This window comes from Poecilia reticulata, linkage group LG5, assembly GCF_000633615.1.
Source record: "Poecilia reticulata strain Guanapo linkage group LG5, Guppy_female_1.0+MT, whole genome shotgun sequence".
Lineage (NCBI taxonomy): Eukaryota > Metazoa > Chordata > Actinopteri > Cyprinodontiformes > Poeciliidae > Poecilia > Poecilia reticulata.
The window spans coordinates 24,084,513-24,112,409 of NC_024335.1; the positions used below are offsets into that span (position 1 = coordinate 24,084,513).

The following is a 27,897-nucleotide window of genomic DNA, read 5'->3' on the forward strand; positions in this document are numbered from 1 at the left end:
ATGCAGGATAAAATAATAGCTGCTTAATTATTGCAGCAATGATCATTAGTAATCTCACGCTGGGCTTTGCAGACCCTCTGTCTACACTGATGAAGATTCACTCTTCTTCTCTCACTGGAAACTGAAAGCTTAAATGATGGCTTGTTCTACTTTCTAATGAATTCATCGAATAATTATCATATCCACTCGTGGAGCTTTGATTGTCAGTTTTCTGTTTATCAGTGGATTATTAAGTAAAAAAAAAAAACCAGATGAATAAAGCAAACAAAGTACATTTCTTGATACAGCAAAACTCTGCTATTCCTTGTGCTTGGTCTCAGTGGACATCACAAGGTTTGACAGGATTTGATCCTGATTTTCACAAAGTTTTATTACGGTCTTTAAATTTAGACCCAAGTAATATTTTTGTTTCACTACACGAACGTACATGGGAAGACAGGAAACTGTGTAAATACAATTCAATGCATTCATCATTGACAAATCATTCCTTTTTTCACACTAGTTTACTTTTTCTAAAAAAGTAATATCTCACATATCCCATTTGTTTTTAAAAGGTTAGTGAAGCAGGAGTGTTTATTTTAGCAAAATAATATCTCTATTTTTGCTGGTTTACAAATGATCCTCTCCTATCTGTCACAGTAATTGTACAGTTTCTTTTTTTTGTCTTTGCTTAGTAAGCTTTTTTTTTCTTTTTTTTCTAATATTTCTCACTTTGTTTCATTTTATCTCCCTCAGGGAGATAAGGGCAGCCAAGGAGAAAGGGTGAGTTATGCCATAGTGAACTTGTTCTCTGAGTGCAGAAATTTCCCGAGGAGCCAAAGATCCTCGGCTCTTATCTCTCTTTGCTGACAGGGACCTCCGGGAGTGGGAAGCGGCGTGGCCGTGAAGGGTGAAAAGGGCTCCCCTGTAAGCATCGTCAGTCACTCGTAATGTGCTGACACGTTAGTTTTGCAGGTGAAGCTTTGTGCGCATCTCGTGTACTTTGCATTTTCTAATTGCTTTGACATCCTCAGGGCATCTCGGGAACGCCTGGCGGCCTGGGCCCGAGGGGCCCGGCAGGGCCACAGGGCAGCAGAGGAGAAAAGGTATCTGCAGGCTTGATTTGGTGATCTAACTGTGAACAGAGGAGAGCGATTGTTTTAATGAGAGCGGATCATCTGTGGTCGTCAGGGCGAAGACGGTGCCGGCCTACCTGGACCTCCAGGAAAGCAAGGAGAGACCGGGGACAGGGTGAGTCGATTGAAGAAGATTTCTGATTGGCCGGTGAGATTTGAATGGCCGCCTCAAAGAAGCATAGCTTAACTTTGAATCAGATGCATGGTGCAAACTGTATTGCCAATGTTTTCTCCACATGGATTGGTGCAATACAATCCTGATTCACTAACCAGTGGCTCCACCTGTAGGATAAATGGCAACAGTCTTTGCAGAAATTTCACAAAAATATTATGCCGTTAAAACAGAGCAGTGGATACTTAATAAATTACTCTGGTAATTTATTAAGTATCCATAATAATTTTTTTAGCAGTTCTAAAAAAATAATTATGGCATGTGATTTTGTTTTTGTCCAGATGAGTGTCTTTTGGTTTTGTTTGTTTTTGGGTTTTTTTACACCTGAAGATAATGCATGATGTTCAACCATGCAATCTTTTAGAATTAGTTTGAATTTGCTTCACCTGAGCTGAAATGCTTCTTTTGAACGATCCTGTGCTCTGGCTGAAAAACACAGGGGTGCAACATTTTTAGCTTATGCATATTTCCGATATTTTCCAGGGTCCCCGCGGGCCTGCAGGTGAGATCGGCAGCAAGGTAAGACGCATGTGATTAAAACAAATATTTCTGTAACAAGATGGAAGAGGAATGACCGACCTCTGTCCCACCAGGGAGACCGAGGACAGCCAGGCGAGCCTGGGACACGGGGAGACAGGGTGAGTCATGTGAAACAGACATGTCCACACCGGCATGTATGGTACCGTGAATGCTTAAAATCTCCTGAAATTGACAGTCGATTGCATCTTGGCGACAGCTTAAGCAGAGCGTTTTGAGGGTGTTGTTCTCGCTTCTCTGTGGACTCTGATGTTCCAGTAGGACTTGGACAGCAAAGCCTTGGTGCTTTGTTGATTGTTTCTGAATCTCCCAAGGGATTTACTTTTATCTTAGACGGACAGTTTGGGTCAGAAATTTGAAAACAGTTTATTGGAGCAGCAGTTTGTCTATAGCTGAGAGGAAAAAAGTTAGAGAAGCTCATCAGAAAGACCAGCTCTGTCCCAGGATGTCCTCTAGTTGGACAATGTCTCCCACCTGAAGCATGAAGCGGCTGCAGAACTGGAGATCTCTGAGAGACCGCTGCGTCTCAGATGCACAAAGTAGCATGATTGTAGATCCTTCCTCTCAGCAGCTATAAGACTTTATAACCATCACTGCTTCCAACAAACCCAACCAGTTGTTTACATCCCTCATGTTTTTTTTTTTTTTTGCAAAGTTTTTCGTTTTCTTGTCAATAGTGTGTTAAGTTTGCAGTAATGTTAAGCAAAGTTTGTGCACTTCTTAAAATCAACTTATTCAGTTAAACTAAATTATTTCTAGTAGATGTACATGTTTTATATAAATTTCCCCTTATAGTACAATCTGTTATTGTCTTTTTTTGTTTGTTTTATTGCTAATTTTATGTCTGTCTGTTTTTATTTATATTCTACTACTGATTCTGTACACCTGAAATTAAATAAGGGATATTTAATTTCATTTCTGTTCCCTTCTCTTCTCTTCTCTATTTCTTTTTCTGTTTACATTTTTGTCAGTAACCTCAGATATTTTTGAACTTTTGCATCTTCGTAGGGGGAGCGAGGGCCTTCTGGGGAGACCGGAGAGAAAGTGAGTAGAGCTGAAGTTGTTGACCGTTGACCTTTATTGATTTAAAGAAGGTTTGCAAAGTTTTCAGCATAATGTTGTCTTCTTAGGGAGACCCAGGGAAGGCAGGCGTCCCGGGATCACCAGGCCTGAGAGTGAGCATTGCTTAAATACTTGATTCCTTGTCTGTGTGTTTTCCTTTTTTGTGATCCTTATGTATATGGAGCGTCTAAACTTATTGTTTTAATTTAATCAAAGGGTTTACCAGGCCCAAGTGGACCAGCAGGAGAGAAGGTGAGACTGAGAGTCTATTAGGATGAGCGATGCATGAAGCTGCAGGTCAGATCTGCGTGTCGGATCTTTCATAATCTGATTGGATGGACTTTCAAGACACGATGTCTGTTCCCAGGGGACTGAAGGAGCACGAGGGGAGCCGGGCAGGAGTGTGAGTGTTTAGATCTGATACCTGCAAGTATTGATTGAAGGTCTCTGACAGTGAAATGGAGACACTCTGTTCTCTTTTTAATCATTCAGACGGCAGGTTTACCAGGGAAGAAAGGAGAACAGGTTAGAGATAAAACGTGTCTGAATAAAAAAAAATACAATAAACTATTATCAGCTCAAACAGACATTTTATTTTCTTGGTTCTTTGCTACTTTTTTTCCCCAAAGGGTGAAAGAGGTCTGTCTGGATCTGAAGGCCTGAGGGGGGAGAAGGGGGAACCGGGACAAAGAGGAGAGAAAGTGAGCGTCCACAAGAGCAATCACATGTTGGAGAAATCACGTTTATCAAATCAACATGACTTTCTGTTGCTCCATCAGGGTTCTCCAGGTTCTGGAGGGTCAGGTGTTCTTGGACCTAAAGGAGAGCCAGGAGAGCGAGTAGGTTTATTATAATATAGTCCTCACAAAGGCACGCCTTATTTGTGAAACAATCTTTTGAACTGTGTTCACTAAAACTCCTCCAGTTTGGTGTGGATTAAACATGTGGTCTTTCCTCAGGGACTTGCAGGTCTTAATGGGCGACCAGGAGCCAAGGTCTGTGGCCCTTATTGGCTTTTTCTTCAAAATGTTCAGCAGCTTAATTGCTAAATTGATCTTTTTCACTGTTTATTTAGGGAGACCCAGGAGAAGCAGGTGAGAGGGGAGAGAACGGACGCCCAGGAATCCCAGGAAAACCCGGCCTGCCTGGAAAACAGGTCCGAATCGAAGGAAAATTCATTCTTTAAAAGCAAAATAAAAACAGCTTCAGACAACATTTAAAAACTGTCAGATATGGAGGACAAACGGTGCTGCTGGCCTCAAGAGTTTGTGTAGTAATTAAACAAAAGAGTAAAAAATAGCAATGTTTCCCATACAGTAATGAGGTTTGTAGATGTATTCAAATCCATAAAGTCTGTCCAAAAATGTTTGTTAATAACAGACTTGATGAGTATATAGATTTTTTAAAATTCACAGTTTAAAAGTGCTGCTTTTAAACTGTGAATTCGATGCGCTGCAGAACATCAGATTTATTGCTGACCAAATGATGTCGCTCACCTACTGAAGAGTGAATATAAATATCCCCGATCTCCCACTGAAAGGACCTGACGTCCAAAAAATCCCAGTGGAAAGCATCCGCCCTGCTACTGCTGTGGAGCATTTGTGTGTGTGTGTTTTTTTTTAGTGAGGTTGTAGATTTATGCCTGAGGCTTTTGCCCTAGAAGATGCATTTGTCTTAATGACCCGTCATTCTAGTCTCTTGTATGAGACTGCAAGCCGCTCTAATGGAGCCAGATCGGCCATTCAGATACGATGACTGTCACAGAATTGATCACATCCCGTTGTTTTTCAGATGACCTTTGACTTCAGTTACTTGTCTGTTGATTGAAATTACATCTGAGTTTATATCAGCTTGAACATGCTGGGAATCATTTTTTACAATTAATAATGAAAATAATCTGTCCAGCAGTCCAGGCAGGCTAATCTTTCAGAACTAAAAAGCTGTTTTAATGTTTGTGTGATCTCTACCAGACAAAAATATTTTATTCACCCACTTTTTTTCCACTGTCTACTCATTTTATTTAATCAAAAACAGCCCAAAAAAAAAAAAAAAAGAGTTGGCTATATTTTTTGGTAACTGTGTCTTTTTTAGGGTGGTTTTTCTTAAGCGCTGCATCCGCCACTTTATTCGATTCACTGATTTTTGCTGTTAGTCTTTTTCTACGAGTACTGTGACACTTTCTTATTCTTTCATAGTAGATACATTTCGCAGCATATTCGCTGTGAAGCTAAGCTCTTCCCTCTCGTTTCTAACATGCATCCCTTTCTAATGATGGCAGTTTAGAGGTAAAGAAAAAAAGCCTCTTTTTTGGTGTAAAACTCCCATTGCATGTCACCTGCCACTTCTTTATCATTTTATTTTACTATTTCCAAATTCTAGGGAGAGAAAGGTGATAAAGGTGACGAAGGCACACCCGTAAGTGGCTCTGGGTGTTTTATGTGTCATTTACCATGAACTTTAATAATCATTCTGACTTGATGATTAGGAGCCAAATGTAATCGTGAGAATTTCATCCGTTTCTCCTGCAGGGAGAATCCGGACTTCCAGGAAAACAAGGAGAAAGAGGTTTGCGGGTAGGAGATTTTCTTCTGGTTAATTTGCCAATTGAGATGTTTGAAGCTGCCGCCTCACATCGAGTCCAGGTAACAGACATCATCACTGAATGCTCGTTCAGGGACTGCCGGGTCAGGCCGGGCGGCCAGGAGAGAAAGGAGACCTGGGAGATCCGGGAGAGCAGGGAAGAAATGTGAGAGACTCTTTTATGTTTAATCGCACAGACAGCTTTTCAATGCGCTCTTGTGCTATTCCGGAGAGTACATAAGAGAGGAAACCGCCAGGAAGGTCGTCTGCTCAGTGCCTTTATTGATCTGGGTTCGATTACAGGGCAGCCCTGGACCCGCTGGCCCGAGAGGAGAGAAAGGAGAGCTGGTATGCCGTCTTCTTTAATATTGAAATCAACTCGTGTACCTTCAGACGTGAACTCAGCAGATTTACACGCTTTATTCTCTTTAAGGGACCTCAAGGGCCTGCAGGACCACCGGGGAAAGTGGTGAGTTTCTCACTTTTCTGTTTGGACAAAAACGCAGATGCATTGAAAAAGCCGAGCTTAATGCGATACATCATGTTTGTCTGTCAACAGGCTGACATCCAGGGTCAGCTGAAAGGAGAGCGAGGGGAGAAGGTCTGTGCTCGTACTGTGTGTTCTGGTTTCAGTGCATTAAAAAAAAAAAATGCAGGAACATTTTACTTTGAAATTGCAGGTTTCGACCCGGAGCTTTGCAAATGTACTCGTACCTCACAACATGAAAGTCACAGCAAGAAGTGTCAATGTCTTTTCATGTGATGGATCAACATAAAGTAGAGGAAAGTTGTGAAATTGAAGGAAATATGCTAATAGATGCATTTAAAAAGAAAAAAAAGAAAAACCCAAGTGTGGTCTGCATTTCTGTCAGTTCTCTTTACTTTGGTACCACTAAATAAAATCCATTGCAACCAAAAGTCACGAAAACGGTACGGCACAACTGCAAACCTACCAAGTCCATCAAAACTAACAAGTTTGGCAAGGAGAGCATTATTCTTCAGGGAGCTGAACATAACTGCATGCCACACTTTAGAGATTTTTATTCATAAAGCATTTTGAAAACTGAGCGTTGCGTTCCCTGCTCTTCATAATCATGCACTGCGTACGCTGGCCTGTCATATAAAATCTCAACGAACCGCATTAACATTTGTGACTTCAACTTGTAGTAGCACTCACTAGAGGTCTTCAATTATCGTGACCCCAGGGTGACGCCGGTGACCCCGGAGAGCATGGCGGCAAAGGTCAGAAAGGGGAAGCGGGGACTCCTGGAGCTCCAGGCCTGCGAGTGAGTTTGGTGTTTTAAATGCTCTAATGGCTGCTGATTTTCCACTCTGCTCTAAATGCACCCACATGCACATCCACTCAATTCTGTGTGGATTTGCTGTGCATGACTGATCATCGTCCGTGACTTCTTCTTCTGTCCATAAAGGGTCCGGAGGGACCAAGGGGGCCGGCAGGGATAAAAGTGAGTTTGCTCTGTGCTTCAGTCATCGTAACTGGTGGAAATGTTCGTCTCATTTTCAAATATAATGAAATGAATTTCCCTACGAATGTTTGCAGGGTGACACAGGAGAAAGAGGATCGCCCGGAGAGAAGGTTTGCAATCGATAAGTGTGACGATGTTTGGTTTAATCAAGACTGAATCCAATAATTATTCACTTTCTTTCTTTTTTTTATCTGAGTCTTGAGTTTTTGTCTGAGTCTTGAGTTTTTGTCTGAGTCTTGCGTTTTTGTCTGAGTCTTGCGTTTTTGTCTGAGTCTTGTCTCAGCAGCAAATCAGAACCCCTTGTTATTTCTTTCTTTATGTACCACTACAGAAACCACGGTTTGGTGCTTCTGACTGTTTCTCTTCTTGTGACAGGGAGACAGAGGAGCGTCTGGCTTAGATGGGCGTCCTGGTCTGGATGGTAAACCAGGCTCTCCGGGACCACCCGGATCAAGGGTAACCCAGTTCCTCACATATTTGAACAAACTCTAAAAATCATTGCAATGAAAGTTGCTGTATTACAGGTGAAATCAGGTATTTCCATGCAGTGTATCACAATATCACAAATGCGCTGTATTTCTTACTGTGTGACATTAAAGCAGACTAAACTTTTCCTGCCTAGGCGAGTCAGGGTTGGCATGAAACGTACTATTTGCTAAAAGCCGAAAAATAATCTTAGAAATCTTTTTAGATAATTTTTTATTGCTTTCTTCAAAGGCAGAGATTTATGTAATATTAGGTTTCTTTCAAGAAAATCTCAAAAGCCCGGTTGACGATGCCATTGCTGTGTAAAATTGCCATGGGTAAATCAACAGTATTTGAGTTGAATGGATGTATTTTAAGGCGACACCTTGAACACAGCCGCTTTGTTGTGTGACGTAACTACCAACCAAGGTGTCAGGAAGAGAGCGGTAGATCGGCTAAGGTCTGGTCCATCCTGTGAGCAGATGCACATTTAAGTATAAACATAATTTTAATATTTACTAATCTGTCCTTTCAGATCCAAGATGTGTTTTTATCTTGACATTTACCAACTGACCCCTACAATGAAAGCAGGAGACTTTGTAAAACTGGCTGAAGCCAGTAGGAATGCATCATGTTGAGTCCTGTTCTGGACTGAGAGGCCAAATCAGTGAAGCAGAAGACATTATTCAAAAAGCAAACTAAATAATATGCAAATGCACACAAGGACAAACACCTTAATTTCTCAAGACATGTCCGGTGGTTAGGAGTTGAAGTTGAGTGTTTGGTCATCATGAGCGTTGTTTAATTTAGATGATGATAAGGTAAGATGGTAAGTCTGAGAACACCGCGCTCCCATGTGGCAGCATCGTGTTATTGGCGTGTTTTACTGCAGGAAGGAGCAGTAGACTTCACAAAATGGGTACAATGAGAAACTCTTGGGTGAATATTGAAGCAACATCTCAAGACATCAGCCCGGAAGTAAATTTTTTACGGATATCCATGATGGACAATGACCCCAATAATGCTGCCAAATTAGTCACATATTTTACAGTGGGAAACTATAAAATATTAGGGTTTTTCTACTTCCCATAGAAAAAAGACCTGAAAAAGTGTGTGAGCAAGTCGGTTTATAAACCTGACTCAGTTAAGCTAGCTTTGTTAGGAGAAATGGGACAAGATGGTGGAAGGAAATACAAAACGTTTGACCCAAAGTTTGACCCAAGTCATACAATTTAGAGGCAAATCTACCCAGTACTAAGAAAATGTGTGAAAGCTTCTGAATTGAAATTAAGTATATAAAAAAAATCACTTAATTGAGGTATATAGAAAATATAATAATTTTTTTCATCATAAAAAAACTAAAACAGGACAAAAATGAGTGTATATGTATTTTTAATACGGTGTATTTTAATATACGTTTCCACTACAGGGTGATCCTGGGAAGCAAGGCGACGCTGGAAGAGACGTAAGCTCCCCTTTTCTATTCAAAGTTACATTTATTATTACTAAAAAAAGAAATTCAAGTATATTTTTTTTCTTATAGTTTCTTATAGTTGTTTTTAAGATACATTTCCTGCATGTTCCACTGGAGTCAAAGTGTCAGTGAACTTGAGGCGTTCGTACAGCAGATGGCGCTGTGGAGATGTTGAAATTCCTGTTTTTGCTCCTGTGGCTTGTTGCATAAGCTAACAGTGGAGAAAAATGTCTCCAGGCCAGGCCAGTTTCACAGGAGACCATTATGTAATATTGACAGTAATAATGGTTCTGAACTGCTTCAAACATTCGGTTTAATAAAACCGACTCCTGCTTTTATGGGTGGACACACTGTACCTCTGCAGCTGCTTCTGTATGCTATGATCAAACTCTGTGCATATTTGTATTTTTTTTTCCCCAATTTGATCTGTCCTTGTAGGGATTACCAGGATTAAGAGGAGAGCAAGGTGCCCCTGGTCCGGTTGGTCCTCCAGGAAATCCAGGAATACCCGTCAGTGCTCACTGTCTTACTCACGTGTTCGTTTCACATTATGTCTCTAAACTACTCTGTTATAACCGAGTCATTTTGTGATGTAGGGTAAAGCAGGTGAAGACGGAAAACCTGGTCCTGTGGGCAAAATGGTAACTCTTCATATTCTGGATGTGTCATTACCAGCTTTTGATTTACTCAGATGAGATGCATTTGATGCTTTTGGTTAGCAATGTGATATTGACTCTGTTTATTAAGAGTAAAAATATTGTGAAGTATGTGCATACTTTCCCCTTTCCGTTATTCTCTCACTAATGGGCTAGATGTACTGATCCATTTCTCTGCGGAGGATCAAAAGCTGTGCAGAGATGTATTATAAAGTCTGCTGCATAATGACTGCCTTTAGTGAGCAACTGGAAAGCAGAGCTGAGAGCCCCAGGAGCAGACTGGCCATAATTCAGAATGTAATGCATTTTTTTATACATACACAGGGCGAGGATGGAGTGCCAGGTGAAGACGGGAGAAAGGTCTGTGGCTGTTTACGAATTTATATCATCTGACACCGGGAGGTTAAAATGTATGAGTACATGATTATGAGTGTTTACCATTTCAGCTCAGTGGAAGACATTTAGGCTGAACTAGCAACGTGATATTGCAAAGCAGCCTATCGGCTATAAAAATATGTTCTGATTTTAGGTATTTGATGATGTTTGTGCAACACTTTTAAACTAAAACAAGCAAATGATTTAGATTGCATCTCAAAGAGATTCAGACCTTGATCCTTTTTTCAAACTCAATTTTGTTGTTAAAATTTGTGATATGAACAAGGACATACAAAGGACTGAGATTATTGCACGCACATCCGCGGTCCAGTGAGCATCTAAATAAACATTAAATTGATCATAACACCTAACACTAAACTAATTTATAAAACTTAAATGGATTAAAGTGTGTGAATAAAGGTGCTCAAAGGTTTTTTTTTTCTTTTTAGCACATTACAACCACAAAAAAGTGACATAGAAAAAAACAGAAAATACTGCACAATTTTGAAGGGGGTTGGAAATGATGAATATTTATCAAAGTCATTTACCAAACAAATAATCTGAAAGCGTGATGTGAATGCATTTGGACGGCTTTTAGAAGCCTCTACTGAATGTCCTCATCAGCATGTCAGTCGGATCTGAAAAGACCTGCCAGTGTTGGATTTATTCACACTCCTTTGATTCAGGCGAGTTAGAGAAAGTGTGCATCTAAAAGTTACAGGATGAACTTGAGGAATGGACCTGGGCACATCTGCAGTGCATCACCTGCAGATGTCAAACATGGTGGTGGTTTCTTTGTTGGTGGGCCGCTTTCCTGGTGTGGTGGTTCACTTTCCAGCCAGAGAATAACCCTAAACATAGCCAGAGCTACAGTGGGGACTGGTTTGGATCAAAACAAATACATGTCACAATGGAACAGTCCAGATTCAAACCCACATCTCATTAGGAATCTCTGGAAAAACTTGAACATTTCTGTTCCCAGAAACTCTCCTTCCAAACCGACTGGCTGAGATCGCAGCATTTTGGAAGAAGGGAAAGGGCAAAACATCCAGTCTTCATATATGCATATCTGGAAGAGACATAACCCCAAAGACTTGCAGCTTTAACTGTAGCACAATGCAATTCTGTAAAGTATTGACTGAGTGGAGGGGGCAAGGCGGTTGAAAACAAACGCATTGGCACATCATTCAGAATCTTATTTATAGAGAAAATTGAAAAGCATGCATTGTTGTTCTTCCAGGTAACAATTACCCATTATTCTGTGAAGAAAATCCCATTAGAATGCTTTATGGTTTGTTGTTGTAAGGGGGGAAAATGTGAGCACATTCCAGACCTATAAATATGTCAGGAGGATAATGTAAAAGCCTGCTAATTGTTGCAGCTTGTGTTTACGCTCAGATACTCGGGGGTCTGACTCTGCTGTTTCTAATCTGCAGGGTGACAAAGGAGACGCCGGAGCAGCTGGAAGAGATGTCAGTTTGTTTCAACCTTTTTTCATTTATTTATCTTTCACCGCGCATATGATTTCAAGTTTGTTTCCGCTCTGCATGCATTTTCCACTCTTCCCATCATACTTCCTGTTTGTATCATTTCGCTCACCGGCTTTCTTTTTTACCCTCCGTTTCTCTCTCTAATGGCTCGTTTCTCAGGCGTAGTTTGCTCTGACCCCGACATCACACACTCGCCCTCTGCTGAATCAATGGCCTCCTTTAGACCCAGCCGTATAGATTCACTATCTTCTAATGATGAAGCTTAGCCTTTAAGGAGGGAGCCACTTCACAGAGGAATCCAGAGGGGCGCCAAATGTCACGCTGCTGTTTTCATGTGCAAATTCATATTAATTATCTCTTGAACATCAGCGGAGGGGTGGCAGCAGCCACCTGCTTTGATTTGATAGTTCAACCGAGTAGGAAGTCACCAGGAGTAGAGTGAGTCACAGTTTTAAGTTCACGAGTTGTTTTTCTTTTTTTCAGGGCCGCGATGGGCAGAAAGGGGATCGTGGTCCCGCTGGGCCCTCCGGCCCCTCTGGACCGCAGGGGCCTGTCGGCTTACCTGGGCAGGTGAGTCTTGTGAAGAAAACTGAAAATTAGTAGCAGGAAAGTAGCATTTTTGACTAATCTCTGATGTATTTCAGGTTGTTTATGTAAAAGGTGTTGAGGCTGCGCCCATCCCAGGTCTGCAGGGGCCTCCAGGAACACCGGTGAGTTCAGGATTTTAAAATTCCTGAAAAGCAAATTAATTCTCATCCTGAACTTCATCAAAGTTTCGTTATTTTAGGTCCGTAAACTAGAGAACTAACTAATGAGAACCATGCAGCTTAACCAGAAAATACTTCCTCCTGCATTGTTGCGACACCCTGAACTTATCTAAAAGTTGTGACCTAACTAGTTTATGCTCATTTCTTTCTGTTTTTATTATTATTATTTTTTAAAAATAAAATTAAGTTTTAAAAACATGTCATGTGTACATATGTGTGTTGATTGTATGATGCAACATTTTGCTGAGGGTTTCATTTACACCTGCCTCAGTTAAATAACTTATAGTCTTGATATTCTCGTTTCCATTCCTCTGTTTTCCAGGGTGTGCCTGGGATTCCAGGAGCGGTGGGAGCCAGAGTAAGAGGCAACAGCTTTTGCCTTTTTGTTGTCAATTAATAAATGCTCTGTCTGGTTTCATGACCTTCGGTGTTTTTTGTTCAGGGTGAGCGAGGTCCAGCAGGACCTAAAGGAGATGCTGTAAGTCACAATTGATGCTGATGTCCTAAAAGATTAAAATCAAGGTTTCGTCATTGTTGTGTTGAGCTCTGCATGCCTTGTTTATGCTTAGGGAGACCCAGGAGAGGATGGGGCTCCTGGTAAACCCGGGACAGCAGCGGTATGATGGCAGGCGATGTCACGATTTCCTTTCATTGTTTGTATTTATGTATTTATGCTTCTATTATTAATGCGGTGTCTGTGCTCTCTGAAAAGGATGTGCAAAAAGCTCTGTCCGGCCTCGGGATACTGGTAAGTGGTCTGTCTCTGCTTGTTATGTTTCATTTAGGAGACTGTAAGCAAATTCAGAAAAAAAAAAAAAAATTCACATGTATTAGGGGGGGAAGTCAAGGTATTAGGACAAGGGTTAAGGGTGAGGTGGAGACTATGTCAATAACTGAACCTAGAATTTTGACTTTAAGTTACAGAAAATCAAAATAAACTCATATATATATATATATATATATATATATATAGAGAGAGAGAGAGATAGATAGATTGGCCAAAGAATGACTCAAATGCTTCCTCAAGAGGCCAGAATTAATGTTGTATGTAAAATAGCCATGCTACTGTCTGACCAGTACTGTTTTAGAAATATGTAATAAAACACAAAAAACACAAATTCAGGATTATTAAAGTATTTTTTTAGGAACATCAGCAACAGGATCATCCTTTTTTTTTTTTTTTACTAATATCTCAAACTCTGATTTAGCCCCGCTCTTCAAGAATCCAAAAGATCCCCTCGTGTAATATTCCCAACACTTCTGAAATGTTTGAGAGCTTACGCCCCAACATCTCTTAAAATTATAATGAGGCTTTTCATTTCTGAAGCGCCGGCGACAGAATGTGGCATGTAGAGGAGTCAAATGCATTTCTGAAGCTGTGGACATGAATTTGTTCTGACCTCCCTTTACCTGAGGTCAGAAGCATTTCACAGGGACTCATTGCTGCCGCTGTAACACTCCTGCATTCATCTGGTTCCTTCCCGGCGTACAGGTGTCGGATCTGAAGGAGCTTGTGGACATGAAGGACACAGTGATGCCTACTGCTGTTGAGAAGGGCGACAAAGGAGACAGAGGGGAGCCTGGGTTGAGAGGACCATCTGGAGCAGATGTGAGCGTGACTAAGACTCACTCTGTTAATCGGGCATTTCGTCTGATGCTTTGTCACTTTCTGTGCAATATTAAGACTGTCGATGGTAAATTTTCCAAGCGTACACCAAGACGAGTGTTACACCTGAGAGGCATCTGAACAAAGATCTTTGATGTCTGTCTTGTTGATCATGTATTTATGGGAGTTTCTTTTTATGACGCTGTTATGTAGGGAGGAGAGTGTAAATTTAATTACAGCAACTATTTAATAACCTTTATTATCTGCCGGTGGTGCCATTTAAAGCCTTGATTCATTGCATGTGTTCTAAAAAGTGCTTTGCAATGCTGTTTCTAATGTTTCTATTATATAAGCACAGATTTTGTTTTATTCGTAACTCTCCGATGAGCATGCAGAGATAATGAGGAGTTAAGTGATTTGCACACAAACAGCTGGCAGGACCGACGTTTTTCATGTGAATGTATGATTTTATTTATTGAAGGGACCCAAATAGCCTCTTGTTTCATCTGCACAACAAAGAGCAAGCGAATCAGACGGATTCTGATTTGACCCGAGTTGACTCGACAAGAAACACGCTGCGTGACATCAGCGAATCGCAATCTCCTGAGTAGCTGCAAGCTCTGCTTTGTTTGTCACTTTCTGTTAATTAGAGCTACCTCTGGTAGAGTGCCGCGGTCATTACTGAAACGAGGGGCTGCAGAACTGGGCACTGGAGCGGTCAATAATTATAAAATCTGATTATGGGGCGTTGCAATCTCTCTCACGAGAACAAAACAATGCATGATGTGACATTTTCTGGCGCAGGGCAAGATTTTTGGAATATTCTTTTGAAAACTGTGAATCCAGTTTGTTCACACATGTGGAGTAAATGTTGCACACATCTCAAACTGTGTTTTATGAAACCACAATTAGCTTAGATTCCAGTACAGGTTAGTGTCTATGTTGTTGGTTTTTATGCCTGACTGCTCCCTTTTACTGTAATAATGGTTCCACGAATCTCAAACTGTGTTTAAAAATGTCTGCTCAGTGTAGAACCGTTTAGTTCAGAGTTGATTAGTGTGAAAGTTATTCATTAGTGTGAAACCGGCCACCGCTGGACTCTGGACTCACTGCAATGTGTCCTCCTTTTCAATATGTGCTGCCAAAAATATGAGAACTACTCAGGGATTTCCCTCCGAGTTCCTACAAGACTGATGCATAAAGCAGGACCCATGAGGACGTTTGGTTTGGTGTGGAGGAAATAACCTCTGACCTCAACTTTAGAGAGTCTTTGGGTTAAATCAGAGCCAGACACTACAAGCTAGGCTACATTTTCCAACATCAGTGCCTGACCTCACAAATACCCTCATAAAAGAATGGTCAAATATTACTATTTTAAATACCGCTAAAAATGGGGTGTTATTAAAGTTCATGCATGTGTAAAGACAAACACCTCAACACGTTTGGCAATGTGTCATGTCCTGAGGAGTAACGACAAGTACGAAATGAAAAATTAAAGCAAATCAAAATGGAGTAATGTGCTTGAATGAATCCTAAATTGTGACTCCGCCTCTGTTCCAGGGCGTTCGAGGTTTTCAAGGAGATAGGGGACCGAAAGGGGACCAAGGGGAGCGAGGGCCCACAGGACAAACGGGGCCTCCGGGAAGAGCTGTTTTAGAACGAGGACCAGAGGGTCCCGCAGGACCTGCCGGGGAGCCTGGGAAGCCGGGAATACCGGGCGTTCCAGGGAGAGCAGGGGAACTCGGAGAGGCTGGGAGGCCAGGAGAAAAGGTGAGGAAGACAAATGGTGCCCAAAATGAAGATCTTTTTCATTGACTGGGCATGGACAGTGAGATCATGTGTGTCTGTGTTCCAGGGAGAGCGAGGGGAGAAAGGTGACAAAGGCGAAGCTGTGAGTAATTATGTCAGACACATGTAGTTAGCTTTTACGGTTTTTACTGTCTGCTGATAATTGCCTCCATTTATCAGGGCCTAATTGGATTAACAGGACCAGCTGGCCCTCCAGGTCAAAAGGTTAAGTCCCTCTACCTGACAGCTTTTTTTTTTTGTAACTGAAACAGTATTTGTAAGCGTAGAAGAAAAATTGATTTTAAAAGTGCAAATATTCCTTGCAGGGAGATTCGATTTTGGCTCCCGGCCTCCGAGGCCTTCCTGGAGTGAAGGGAGAGCCTGGTGCTGCAGGACCATTAGGACCCAAAGGAGAGAAAGTAAAAAACGAAGAATATAAAATCCCATATCAGCGTCTCATGCTCTGTTTTGTGGAGTTATTGTGTGTTAAATATATTACAGGGTTTTGTGGGACCTAGAGGTGATAAAGGAGACAGAGGAGATCCTGGAGATAAAGGACGCGAAGGTTCAATGGTGAGATAACTCTTGGTTTAGGTTACAGTATACAAGCGTAATGAAAAAGAGAAAACATCATATTTGAAAACTACCAAAACCTCATTTATATCGTTTGTCACATTTGGTTATTGCAATTTTTTGGAAATGCGCTCATTAATTTCCCAAACTATTAATTGATGTTCAGTAAGCATCACGTTTCCTGAAAAAGTATTAGCCATATTGTCGATTTCTTCGTTTCTAACATATTTATGAAATAAAATATTTTCAAATGATGATTCCTTTTATTAATATTAAAATCCATTCAGAACACCCTGGCCTTGTTTGAAATAACAATTACCAGCTTATTAGATCACACAGTTCCTGATTAGTCACATGTCTTTTCAGTTTCACTTGCCACATTGCTACCTGATTGCTAAAATGCGGAATTTGGAAATCGCTTAAGAATAAACTGCCTCGCAATATGACGCAAATCGAAATATCTCACGAAGCTACACATCATGCTGCAATCTTAAGAAATTCAAGAACGGATGAGAACCGAGCTCATTGATGAAGAAGTCTAGTCAAAACATACAATATAAATGTAATTGGGATTATGTGGCATGGCCTCAGACAGGCTTAGAAACTCTCCAGTATATCCGAATTAAATTGATTCTGCAAGGAAGAGTGGGGTCCAAATACCTCTGCAGAAATGTAAAACACCTATTTTCAGTGTTCACAAGTATTTTATGGTTGTTGTTGCTGCCATTTATGCCACAACCAAATATTATGTTGATGGGCCAGTTGCTTTTTCACAGGAACTAGATTGGTTGGGTCATTTTTCCCTCTAATAAACAAAATCACTATTTGTCTTTTATCTTGAAACATTCTAAGTGTGAACATAAAAGTGCTTGTTTATATTGACATTCTTTTATATACATCTCGGTGATAAAATGCCATTAGGTTGTATGCAAATAGCAAGTTGTAAATAACATTCGTTGTCACTTTGAACTAATCAAAAGCCATTTAGATTGCTACGTAAAAAAATCTGCTATTTTAGAAACATTATCAACACATAAAACTGTCATAAAAAAGGATAAGATGATTTTTTTTTCTATTTCAGGTAAATCTAAGCTTTATTTTAAGTGGCATATTTATCTCCATCCCTGGTCAGGGTTGATTGCATTTTGCATACATGTTGCAAAGTCATACATGTTAACAAAATGTGGAGATTGTTCATATTAGAAAAGGCAGAAAAATGCTGAACTTATTTCGCAAAAGAGGATCATCTTTCATTTCACACATAAATGCATATTTGCTGTGTATATTTTAGCACTGTGTGAACATAAGGTATTGTTTTCACAATTTTATCAATAAGTGGTGTGTAATTCCAGGGCGCCCCAGGGGAACCTGGAAAACCTGGACAGGATGGGAAACCAGTAAGTGGAGGACTTAATGTGCAGTTCTGAATTTAACAATTCTGAATTTATATTACTAATAGCTTGATGTATTAGCATGGGGATTCAAACTGTGAACTGGTAAGTATTATTTTTGTTTATAGAAGTCACCATATGTTACGACAGCTTCATTTTTGGTGTTTTACAGTGTCATTTAATCAAAAGGACACACATTTTTTTGAAAATATAGTCCAGATAATGTCAATGCAGCTTTTTTTTTTTTTTTTTTTTTTTTAACTCTAAAGATGTTTTTTATGCTCAAAACTAAAAGTCAAACTCACTTTCTCATGATTGCTTGTTTTGGACGTGAATAAAATGGAGGCGAGCTGCAGACATTAAGCACTTCCTCTCAATTTGTATTTTCCTTCTCGACATGTTGGAGCAGGGCTCTACAGGGCCTCCTGGTCCTCGAGGCCAACCAGTGAGTAACCCATTAGCCAGTCTGCTTTTAGACCTGACCTGCAGACTAAAACTACTGGGTTGGCTGCAAGCTCAAGTCAAACGGACCTCTGTTTTTTCCCCTCCCTTGCGCCAATGCTTCATTGATCCCGTTGCAGCTGTGCACCTAACACCCAACTCTCTAACCGTCTCTCCTGTCTCTGTTCATTTTCTTTTCTGTCTGTCTTCTTTTTTCAACACCTTCCTCCACCAAACTGTCTCCCCACACCCCTCCTGTCATTTCCTTTTTTTTTTCTTTGTCTTTCCTCCTCTCCAGGGCTTTCCTGGGTTCCCAGGAGTTCTAGGCAGACCGGTAGGTTTTCTGCTGCTGGCTGGCATGCTTTAAGCTCTGCAGGAGGGAGGGAGGGAGGGTGGGATGTGTCACTGTGCCATCAGACACAAGTGGGTATGGACCAAAGTCACTGATATGCCTGAGGGCTGTAGATTAAACAGCAAGGAGCCTGAAAAGCAGCAACAAATGGAAGAACAACCTATCATCACGATGCCGGCACTGTAATGTAACTCCTAGGCAAACTGAGCTGCTTTAATCTTAATTCGTATGAATTTTAAGCCGTATTCTGGCAGCCTGGATAAGAGTCAGACCCTGATTGGTTCCTCGTGAAACGTCCCCAAAGGCACTTGTGTTGAACTCAGGAGGTAATATTTGAAGTTTGATTCAAAACATTTTACGACTTAAAGAAAGTGTGAAGATGAAAGGAAGTGGGCTTTGGTCCCGAGGTGGAGCCTCCATCAGGATTCTGTGTACGGCTATGTGTGTCGGTGACTGTGTCTGTCTGTCTCGAGGTGGGGTTGCTCCGAAACGTTCTGACTTATTGTTGCATTTCGTGCATGTGCAGCTGTGCCTGCTGTCTGTCTTATTATCCTTGCATAGTTCTGATTTTGTCATTGTGTCTCTTGTTTGCCTTTTATATGTTTTGTACATGTTTTTAATTTGTGTCTTTGTGTCTCCTTGTCAAATATTGATGTCAAATTGTTTGTAAATGTGTGACATTATTTGTTGGAGACTCAGTATTGTTCGTTTCTGTGTAGAGTGTAGTGTGTGCAGTTTTATTTCAATGTATATAAATGTATTAAGGATAGTTCTACATTTTGGGAAAAGGTCAAACTCTTTTTTTTTGCTCTTTTGCTGAAAGTTGCTGTGATCTATTGACAGGATGTAAATAATAAGCAGAACTGCTGTAAAATCTTATCTCTATTTGAGCTGCTGTCAGGACAATGTTGGGGATTTGCTTAGAGATGGCTTTTTTTTAGGAGCCAAGAGTCTTAACAGACTTAACATAAAAACAAACAGAGAGACATTTTAATGAGCCACTGATGTTATAGAGAAAGATAGTTGGAAAAAAAATTGCTGAAGTTCACTGCTGGAGAACTCCAGTAAAGAACAATACTTTGGAGTCCCCCAAGTTGCGATAAACACTATTAGACACAATCTATACACAATTCAGTTGTTTGGGAGTGATCCCAGAAAAAACAGACTCCGTTCAGGATGTCACAACACTTTTTTTCTGGTTATGTAAAAAAAACAAAAAACTACAAAAGTTCCTCATGGCCAGTGATAAGTATGGTGGAAAATCTACGATGCTGGATGCCTGGCGCTCCTTCAAATGCAGTGGAAGACTTCAGGGCATTGAATCATGACCTCTTTGAAGAAACCAGGAGATTCTAAATAAAACTCTGGTTGCCAATGTCAGTAAAATACATATGAGTCACTTTTGTGCCTCTCAGGTACTTGTGACCAAAATCAACACAAATGATGATTCACCAGACTCCTCTTTCATAGTCAGCTGGTCCTCATAAATAGAAATATTTTCTAAATAAAAAAACTCATATTCTGTTCCAGACAAGAGAGCAAATGAGAGCGCGGTTTGCTGTCATTTTATCAGCAGTTTTTTTTATTTTTAACTCAGATTTCTTGTGGTTTTCCTCACTAAGTAAACCTACTGAAAATAAAGTATGGATTTTCCTTTGTACAGTAGGAGGTTATTCTACCACATAAAAATTAAATAGGCTTTTCTCACATATTTACCAGGGACACGTGTGTCCACATTTGGACTGATTCCATTGGGTTATTATTGGCTCCTTTTGTCCCAATTGCAAATTAACCAGAATGTTGATTTACTGATTAGTCTGACAGGAAGGACACACAAAAAAAAATCATTTGCATTGATTCAAGAACAGTTTTTCTTTTAGCCCTTCAATATGTGTGACATTTGAAATTAGTAGAAAAGTTGATTATGTCAGTAATAAGTGCTGAGTCGTTTGGTGGCTTTTATTGAGCACAAACATGACCAGGCTTTGATCCTTTAACTGTGTTCTTGAGTAATTCATGTGATTTTAGCTGGAAGCGCCTTTCATGATACATGTTTAAATAAGTCTGTTGTAGTACGATTAAGGCCCTGAACTCCATGAGGAATGTGTTTAGAGTTCCAGCACTATTAACAGCTGAACATCTGGAAATGTGTCATTTAGTAATTTTATACAAAATAAAAAAGTAAAATAGGTTCATTAAGGCTCTGTGGCGTGCTGGAGCTTTCTTAGTGGAGAAATGATCTACTAATTTTTTTGTTTTCCTCTTTCACTTTCAGTGAAATAGCCAAAACAATCTCCTAAATGTCAGAATGTTCCTTAGCATGTGGCGTGTGTACCTGCACCTGATACTGCTGTCTGATGGTTTTAACATTAAATGTGAAACATTTTCTCGCAGGGAAACCCAGGAGAGCCTGGCATGAGGGGACCAACTGTAAGCGTGAACACGCAGTAAAACATGTTTTAATCGATGATTGCTTGCCACAGTTCAAACCTCGATTTCCTTCTTCTTCTACTAATAGGGACCCATGGGTCCTGCTGGTAACCCAGGTCCGCCAGGTGTAAAGGTAGGTTCACGGTATTTTTCAGCATTTTGTCATTTACAAAGTCCTGAAACTCAAAAACACATTTCCTTCCCGCAGGGTAATCAAGGAGAAGCAGGTGTTGGTGTCCAGGTAAGACGGCTGAGCCTAGATATTTCTTTATCCTCAGATTCAATGTCACAGCAGTCCAAACACTGAAGCTGCGGAAGAGACGTGCAGTGTTTGAGTTTAGTCTTCCTCTCTGTAGGGTCCTCCCGGTGCTCAAGGGAGCACAGGTCTGCCTGGACCACCGGGCCCACCAGGAGCCGTCGTATGTGTTGTTAAAAAAAATGCCAGCTTCCCTTCGGGGAAAACCCACCTTCACATTTCCTCATTGAAAACCCCTGGCTGTGTAACATAGATTATATTCCCTTAAAGCAATGTGTTTATTTCTCCCCACAGGGTCCGCAGGGCCCCCCAGGACTGCCAGGGCAGGTGGTGAGTATTTAATTCTGCTCTGACTGCACCGTGGAGCACGGAGAGGAAAATGGGAAATGGAAGAAATGTTTTGCCCCTGAGGCATTTTTTCTCTTGTAGTGAAAATAGGGAGGTGATTAAAGTCGATGCCAAAACATCTGTAACAAGGCCTGATTGATAAATAGCAGCTTCAGTAGCATTTTTTTTTCTTCATTTGTTTGTTTGTTTGGCAGCTTAAAAATAAGCCTATGGAGCAGAACCTTCTCCTTTCATGTTTGGTGTGATCAGCTGTGCTGTTTGAGTGCACATATGCACATGCAATAAGTAGAATTGAGTGGAGATGTTTTGTAACTACACATGTATTTATAACAAATATGAAATGCTCCATGATGTGGCCTGTTCCTCAGGGTGAAGCGGGGAAGCCTGGTGTTCCTGGAAGAGACGGGGTTCCTGGTAAAGAAGGACTGCCTGGGTTACCCGGAAAGCAGGTACTATATATGCGTCTGTGTGTTTTAGCTTTTCTCACCTTTTATAATGAATATTCCAATAAATACTATGTTGTGAGGATCCACTGCTCACTATGGGAAGAAGTGCTGTTCTTGTGTTGGTTTTGAGAGACATGGTGTAATTTAAGTTTTGGTTAGGAATACACTGGTATTGGCGAGGTTTAGGGGTATGGATGTACTGGTGATGAAATTAATGAAAAGTTGATTGAACCCAATGCAAAGTCATTGTGAAGATAGAAAGACCAACGTGTGGTTCATTCTTCCATCACTGTTGCACATCTGCTGTTTTTTTCAGCTGCATAGGGAAGATTTGGTAAATACCACACGTGAGAAGCTAGGATGGGGGCTTACCAACTCGTGTCCTGCATGTTTTAGATATTCTCCTGGTTCAGCACACGAGTCAAGGTTCAACACTTAGAAGGTAATTCAGCTTTGTTGGACCAACAGACACATCTAGACTATGTGCTGGCTCTTCAACACTTTGATTGGCCACCTCTAATGTCGCATGTGGAGTTTTGTGTCTTTCTAAGCCAGGTAGTCAGCCACTGAGACTATGAAATTTAAATCCCAGATTAATTCAGTGGTTTAACAGATCCTGTTAAACCAAAATGTGCTTAATTTCCTTACATTTAGACTCACGTAGACCACGGTTTTCAACAGGGCACCACATGTCGATCAGAAACTCCCTGAATTCACCAGCAGATCATGTTGTGCAGCAGCACTGTGCTCCTTGTTTGCTTTTGTCGACTCATCCTCAGTGTTAACATGGACACTTTGTTCCTCAGGGTATTGCAGGACCTCCAGGGCTGGCTGGCTTCAAGGGGGAGCAGGGAGACAGTGGTCCTCCTGGGAAGGTGAGCGTCTTCTCTGTCCACTGGGCTGACACTGAAAACGACAATTACTCTGTCACTTTGTTTCGACCTGAGTTTGTTTTGGTCTATTTTGGCAAAAACAAACACACACGTGCTCAGATTGTTATTTTTTTTAAAACTTTTTATAGTTTGTTTTAATTTGGTTGTTAGATTGACCGCTTCCCCATGTGGGACACAAAGCAGTCTTATGAGTTAAATGGCTCCTGCTGTGCATGTGCTGCTTTGGTGTAAATCTGTGCCGCATGTTTAAATTGATGTAAATGTCTGAAATCTCCATCTTCTCTTCCAAGCTGTGAATCATCTCCAACCTTGATGCAAGCACTTAGACCTTGATGAAGTAGTAGTGTTGCTGTAGCATAAATGTGTGACTACCAACATGAACTTATTCAGCAAAAAATAATGATTTTTACAAGGTAATGACTAAGTGGACTAAATATGAATCCACTTCCAATTGAAAACATTTGTACTTAAACAATTAAATACATGTTTCACTCTGCTTCCACTTGATGGCTATACTTTATCACATTAAATATCAATAGCATACATTGCAATTTGTGCTTGTAAAAAGACACAATGTCAAGAATATCCAAGGTATGAATGCTTGTATGCACTATATATTTATTAGTTAGTTAAGCTACACTGCAGACTATGTTAGCTGACTGCTGTCAATGTCACAGCACTCTAACAGCAACATGTTTTCATCTAAAAGAACACACTAAACATGGGTTTATACTGTAATAAATAATTATTTGATTTGGGCATTATGCTGAGGTGTACAAACAGAAAATCATGTAAGTGGCTCCCTAAGGCATCATTACAGCAACATGCCGGTGCTCTGTGGTACAACTCCTGGCCATAATCGCATAAAGTATTTCCTCTACACAGTCCATGTCATTGGCTGAATAAAACAACATAATCTATAATGCAACACAAAGCCCTGAAGGTCTGTGTTTTCTGCATCAATACAGATCGCCAGCCTCTTTAATGTACAGAGTTACAACAGGATGGTTCTATGATGAAGCCATCGTAGAGCTCCTAAAGTGTAATTTGTCACTGTTAATGGTTCCAAAGAGGAACCGTCCCGCTGCTGACACTGGTAGGTCTCTGCTCTAACGACTGCAGACATTTGCAAACGCCACTGGTTTTTGACTTGACAAAAAAAAACGTGCCAGTTCTGCCAGCAAGGATCTTAACTGAGACAAATTTGCCTTGTTGAGTCTCAAAGTGACAGAGAAGGTCACTTGGATGGTTTATTCATCACATCATCATAAGCTGTGTGCTCTCTCCTGTGATCTCTGCCGGACTTAATGGTGTAAGTGGCATCAGTAGCCATTCTTTTTTTATGTACATCTCTGTTTAAATCTGGCTCACAATAGTTGACAGAGTAAGACATATTTGATTTCTTTTTTAATAAAATCCTGTTTTTAGGTGTTTTGATGATAGATAAATAAATAAATAAATAAATAAATAAATAAATAAATAAATAAATAAATAAATAAATAAATAAATAAATGTGTAGAATAATACAGAATGGAATGTGATCATATAACCTAATCCGACCTGGAGCTGTTGGTTCTCATCTTGGTTGCTTTACAATGTTTCCAGAAAACACACACTCACACTCACTCGTGCAAGTGTTGTGTTTTGTGAGCAGCCCCATCATTCAACAGATGTCCTGCTGTTCATAATATTGACATGAGTTGTGGTGACATGTGTCTCGACGAGCTCCCCCATCGTTAACAGCCTCAGGTTCAGCACCTTGGACAGAGCCATGGTGATGCTGTCAGCGAGTTCAGCAGTTTGATAAATGACCAGGCAGCATCTGCTCCACATCTACCTGCTGCTACGATCATCCCTCAGATATACTCGTACGAACACACAATTAACTGATGGGATGAGATAAAATATTTGTCCAAAGAAATGGAAATTTCTCAGCTGATATAAAAATAAATTTCCCAGAGAAAAGCTCTTAGCTCTAAGCAAAACGAATACTTTTTTTTTTTTTTTTTTGGATAAAACATAAACTTCTGTTAACATCTTTGACAGTTTTCAGACACTTTTAAATTGTCCTCATATTTTATCAGCCTCATCCTAAAACCAAGAAAACAAACCAGTGCTTTTGGCATCAATAACATTTTATTAAACTGTGAATTGTGTCCAAATCCAAAGTGTGGTTCTGGAAGAACATCTCTCGCTGAAACAGAACGTGGCTGTGCAAGGACAGCCAACATTTTATCTTAGAGCTTTCCTGACCAGAAGAGCATTAGATATTTAAATCAAGGATGTACCAGACCTTGAGAGCCTTGTTGAGGAAACACTCTAAGTACCTGCACTGGACACACACACACACACACACACACACACACACGCACACACATGCATACACACAGAAATATAAGTGTTCAATAGTAATTTAATCAACATGTACCTTCTTACTGAAGGCGTTAGGTAAGGTAACTTTATTTATTCAGCACATTTTCAGCAAGAAGGCAAAGTGAATTAGAAGGAAATACAGCAAAACAACAAGCCAAAGGAAAGAGCAAAAGAAGAAAAAAGAAAATAAAAAATTATAACCCCACGTTTAAGAATAAGCAGTTTGTCATCTATAAACTAGTTGAGGTTTCTCTGGATCCTTGTTCTGATCATGTTGATCTAATGTAATGAGTAGTTTCTCTAGAATATATTCCTGAATATATGAACTAGATGCTCATGTTGTAAGTACTCCATAATTTATAAGCTAGAAGGAGTTTCTCTGGATTATAATTAGCTAAATGTTGGTCTTATTGATGTTTGCTGCAGCGTAACCAAAGCCACAAAATACATTTAAGATAAAGCTAAAGATTAGGATGGGGGGGGATAGAGGTCCACAAACTTTAAAGAACTGGAGTCAAAGACAATGAAGCAACATGCCATCAGTTTTTTTATTTTATTTATTTTTTTAATCATCTTTGAGAGTCGTTTCTTTCATTTGAATCTGTACCTGCCAGGGGTATGAATAGTTTTGGGCTTATTTGTAGGTAGATGTTTTTAAAACCATTGAATATAATGCTGCTAAGAACAGTGACTTACATACACAAGTAACCAGAAAATGTCAATTCCCAACACCTTGGACTCTGAGCAAGGCTGAGATTGAGTTTATTGGATATCCTTGAAAATAACAAGGAGCCGGAGAGGATATTGATGAGTGTTGAGGCATTTAATGGCAGAGCTTTTAGTTATGCATTTACTTATCATAACAATAGCAGGTGTTTATTTTTCCTATAAAAAGAAATCATAGTCATTTTCTGTGATTTTCTTCCCTCCCTCCTCCAGGCTGTGGCTGGACCTGCTGGTCCTAAAGGAGACCGGGTGAGTCACTGTTTATGTCGGCATGAAAGGTGCAAATACTGTGTTATAAGCTGTGTTTTTTTTATTTTTTTTATTAGAAATGAGAACAGTAGCTCACTGCAGCTGACTTATCTGATTCTGTCTGCTGCAGGGTCCTCCGGGTGCGACGCTGCCCGGTACGACTGGAGAGCGAGGCCCAGCTGGAGAGAAGGTGAGCATGACCAAACGAACTCGCTCTCAGTCAAAAACACAAAACAAGCTTCAAGCGTCTCTCTCTTTGTGAACTTCTGTGCTTTAGGGCAACAAGGGAGACAAAGGCCCCGCTGGCATCAAAGGAGAGAGTGTGAGTATAGTTACAGAACAGAGCAGCGTGTTTTCTCTCATAACAACATTTTATTTTTTACAATGTGTTACCTGTCATCATGTAAGGGAGTGGCTGGTGAGCAAGGAGAGCAAGGAGAGGATGTAAGTAATCAGCCTTTACTGCTTGTTTATAATTTCAATTTTGAGTTTCATTTTTAGTTTTTGTAATGAATCGGAGTGTACAAAGAAAATGATCAGCATCACGTCTTGGTTCATTTATTCCTAGACGCAAAAAGAACATTTATTCAGAAATATTGCCCAGTGAGAAAATATCTTTGCAGTGTTTGGAGAATCAGTTGATAAGTGTGAGTCATGCACTCCACAAATCTCGACTTTATGAAAGAGGAAAACCGTTGTGGAGGAGTTGCAAGAAACTACAAATATGAACATTAAAATAATGAACTAACTACATATAAGAGACATTGAAAGGACAGTTTAACTTCAAGGTCAAAGTGTCATCTTTTACTAAACCTCTGTTTTATTGTCTATTGTTTTTTTTTCTTGCTGTCATGTTTTATTTAAAACTGTAAAACGTGATCTTATTTATGTTTTTGCAGGGAGCACCGGGATCACCAGGGCCTAAAGGAGATAAGGTTCATCTTTTACTATGCATTTTCATTATTTCATCTGAATTCAAAGCACTTTGTCAGTGAAAGTAACAACAAAAATCTGTGTTGCAGGGAGAGAAGGGCCTTGGACAGCCAGGTCCACTCGGTCGAGTCGGGCCTCAGGGTTTAAAGGTGCGTTACGGCTGAGGAAGATCTAAGATTTTATCTCTACGTAGGCAGTGTCAGTGCAACTGACCAGATCTGCCACAGCATAAAAAACAGTCACCGTATTTTAGGGTGATCCGGGGCTTCCTGGTCCAGCTGGCCCACCGGGCCCCCAAGGGAAGGCTGGAGATCCCGGACTGCCTGGTATAAGAGGAGAAAATGGACAACCAGGGCCTCCTGGACCCCCAGGAGAAAGGGTTTGTGGACAGTTGCCATATTTTGTTTATCTGTGCCATAATTTCGGAAAAGTTTGGAACAATTATGTTTCTCTCTTCAGGGCCTCCAGGGATTTGCTGGCCGTGCAGGAAACCCTGGACCTCCTGGTCCTTCTGGGCCTGCAGGGCAGCCAGTGAGTTCATTTTTAACGTTGCAGAACTCTCATCACCTCTTTTGTGATGAGCGTCTGAAAATTTTAAACCAGGAAGTGGGTTTTGCCTGCATCTGCCAATCTAATTGTAGCCTACATGAATGTGATTGACAGCGATAAGACCCTCCTCCTGGCTCTGATTGGTTGTTTCTAACCTGTATTTCTGCAGATGGCAGTAGGTCAACAGAGAGGTGCAGAAGAGCCTGATTTTGTTTTTCACAAATTATCTGTCTCATACTGTCAGGACATAGTGACAATTTGAACGAAATTGTAAAAAACATATTTTTCTAAAAGTTATATACTGCAGCTTTAAAACTGAGGTAAAACTAATTTTTTGTTGATTTTTTTTTTTTTTTTGCATCC

General features: G+C 40.4%; 1 protein-coding gene across 1 annotated transcript in view; it reads left to right on the forward strand.

Moving 5' to 3' along the window:
* col7a1 (collagen, type VII, alpha 1) overlaps positions 1–27,897 on the forward strand; it is a 76,974-nt gene that overhangs the window by 32,930 nt on the left and 16,147 nt on the right. The window contains exons 37-95 of the mRNA XM_017305020.1: positions 736–762; positions 853–906; positions 1,014–1,085; positions 1,171–1,230; positions 1,771–1,806; positions 1,881–1,925; positions 2,833–2,868; positions 2,955–2,999; positions 3,103–3,138; positions 3,254–3,289; positions 3,379–3,411; positions 3,516–3,587; positions 3,666–3,725; positions 3,846–3,881; positions 3,962–4,042; positions 5,266–5,301; positions 5,415–5,459; positions 5,561–5,632; positions 5,770–5,814; positions 5,900–5,935; positions 6,026–6,067; positions 6,672–6,752; positions 6,897–6,932; positions 7,028–7,063; positions 7,329–7,409; positions 8,848–8,883; positions 9,331–9,402; positions 9,489–9,533; positions 9,873–9,908; positions 11,360–11,395; positions 11,897–11,983; positions 12,058–12,123; positions 12,503–12,538; positions 12,623–12,658; positions 12,750–12,797; positions 12,893–12,928; positions 13,673–13,789; positions 15,347–15,556; positions 15,642–15,677; positions 15,755–15,799; positions 15,901–15,993; positions 16,076–16,147; positions 17,500–17,544; positions 18,278–18,313; positions 20,726–20,761; positions 20,850–20,894; positions 20,970–21,002; positions 21,118–21,180; positions 21,312–21,347; positions 21,734–21,814; positions 22,618–22,686; positions 26,017–26,052; positions 26,183–26,242; positions 26,330–26,374; positions 26,461–26,496; positions 26,952–26,987; positions 27,075–27,134; positions 27,239–27,364; positions 27,445–27,516. Of these exons, the coding sequence (XP_017160509.1) occupies positions 736–762; positions 853–906; positions 1,014–1,085; positions 1,171–1,230; positions 1,771–1,806; positions 1,881–1,925; positions 2,833–2,868; positions 2,955–2,999; positions 3,103–3,138; positions 3,254–3,289; positions 3,379–3,411; positions 3,516–3,587; positions 3,666–3,725; positions 3,846–3,881; positions 3,962–4,042; positions 5,266–5,301; positions 5,415–5,459; positions 5,561–5,632; positions 5,770–5,814; positions 5,900–5,935; positions 6,026–6,067; positions 6,672–6,752; positions 6,897–6,932; positions 7,028–7,063; positions 7,329–7,409; positions 8,848–8,883; positions 9,331–9,402; positions 9,489–9,533; positions 9,873–9,908; positions 11,360–11,395; positions 11,897–11,983; positions 12,058–12,123; positions 12,503–12,538; positions 12,623–12,658; positions 12,750–12,797; positions 12,893–12,928; positions 13,673–13,789; positions 15,347–15,556; positions 15,642–15,677; positions 15,755–15,799; positions 15,901–15,993; positions 16,076–16,147; positions 17,500–17,544; positions 18,278–18,313; positions 20,726–20,761; positions 20,850–20,894; positions 20,970–21,002; positions 21,118–21,180; positions 21,312–21,347; positions 21,734–21,814; positions 22,618–22,686; positions 26,017–26,052; positions 26,183–26,242; positions 26,330–26,374; positions 26,461–26,496; positions 26,952–26,987; positions 27,075–27,134; positions 27,239–27,364; positions 27,445–27,516 (3,261 nt within the window). The remainder of the gene's footprint in view (positions 1–735; positions 763–852; positions 907–1,013; positions 1,086–1,170; positions 1,231–1,770; positions 1,807–1,880; positions 1,926–2,832; positions 2,869–2,954; positions 3,000–3,102; positions 3,139–3,253; positions 3,290–3,378; positions 3,412–3,515; positions 3,588–3,665; positions 3,726–3,845; positions 3,882–3,961; positions 4,043–5,265; positions 5,302–5,414; positions 5,460–5,560; positions 5,633–5,769; positions 5,815–5,899; positions 5,936–6,025; positions 6,068–6,671; positions 6,753–6,896; positions 6,933–7,027; positions 7,064–7,328; positions 7,410–8,847; positions 8,884–9,330; positions 9,403–9,488; positions 9,534–9,872; positions 9,909–11,359; positions 11,396–11,896; positions 11,984–12,057; positions 12,124–12,502; positions 12,539–12,622; positions 12,659–12,749; positions 12,798–12,892; positions 12,929–13,672; positions 13,790–15,346; positions 15,557–15,641; positions 15,678–15,754; positions 15,800–15,900; positions 15,994–16,075; positions 16,148–17,499; positions 17,545–18,277; positions 18,314–20,725; positions 20,762–20,849; positions 20,895–20,969; positions 21,003–21,117; positions 21,181–21,311; positions 21,348–21,733; positions 21,815–22,617; positions 22,687–26,016; positions 26,053–26,182; positions 26,243–26,329; positions 26,375–26,460; positions 26,497–26,951; positions 26,988–27,074; positions 27,135–27,238; positions 27,365–27,444; positions 27,517–27,897) is intronic.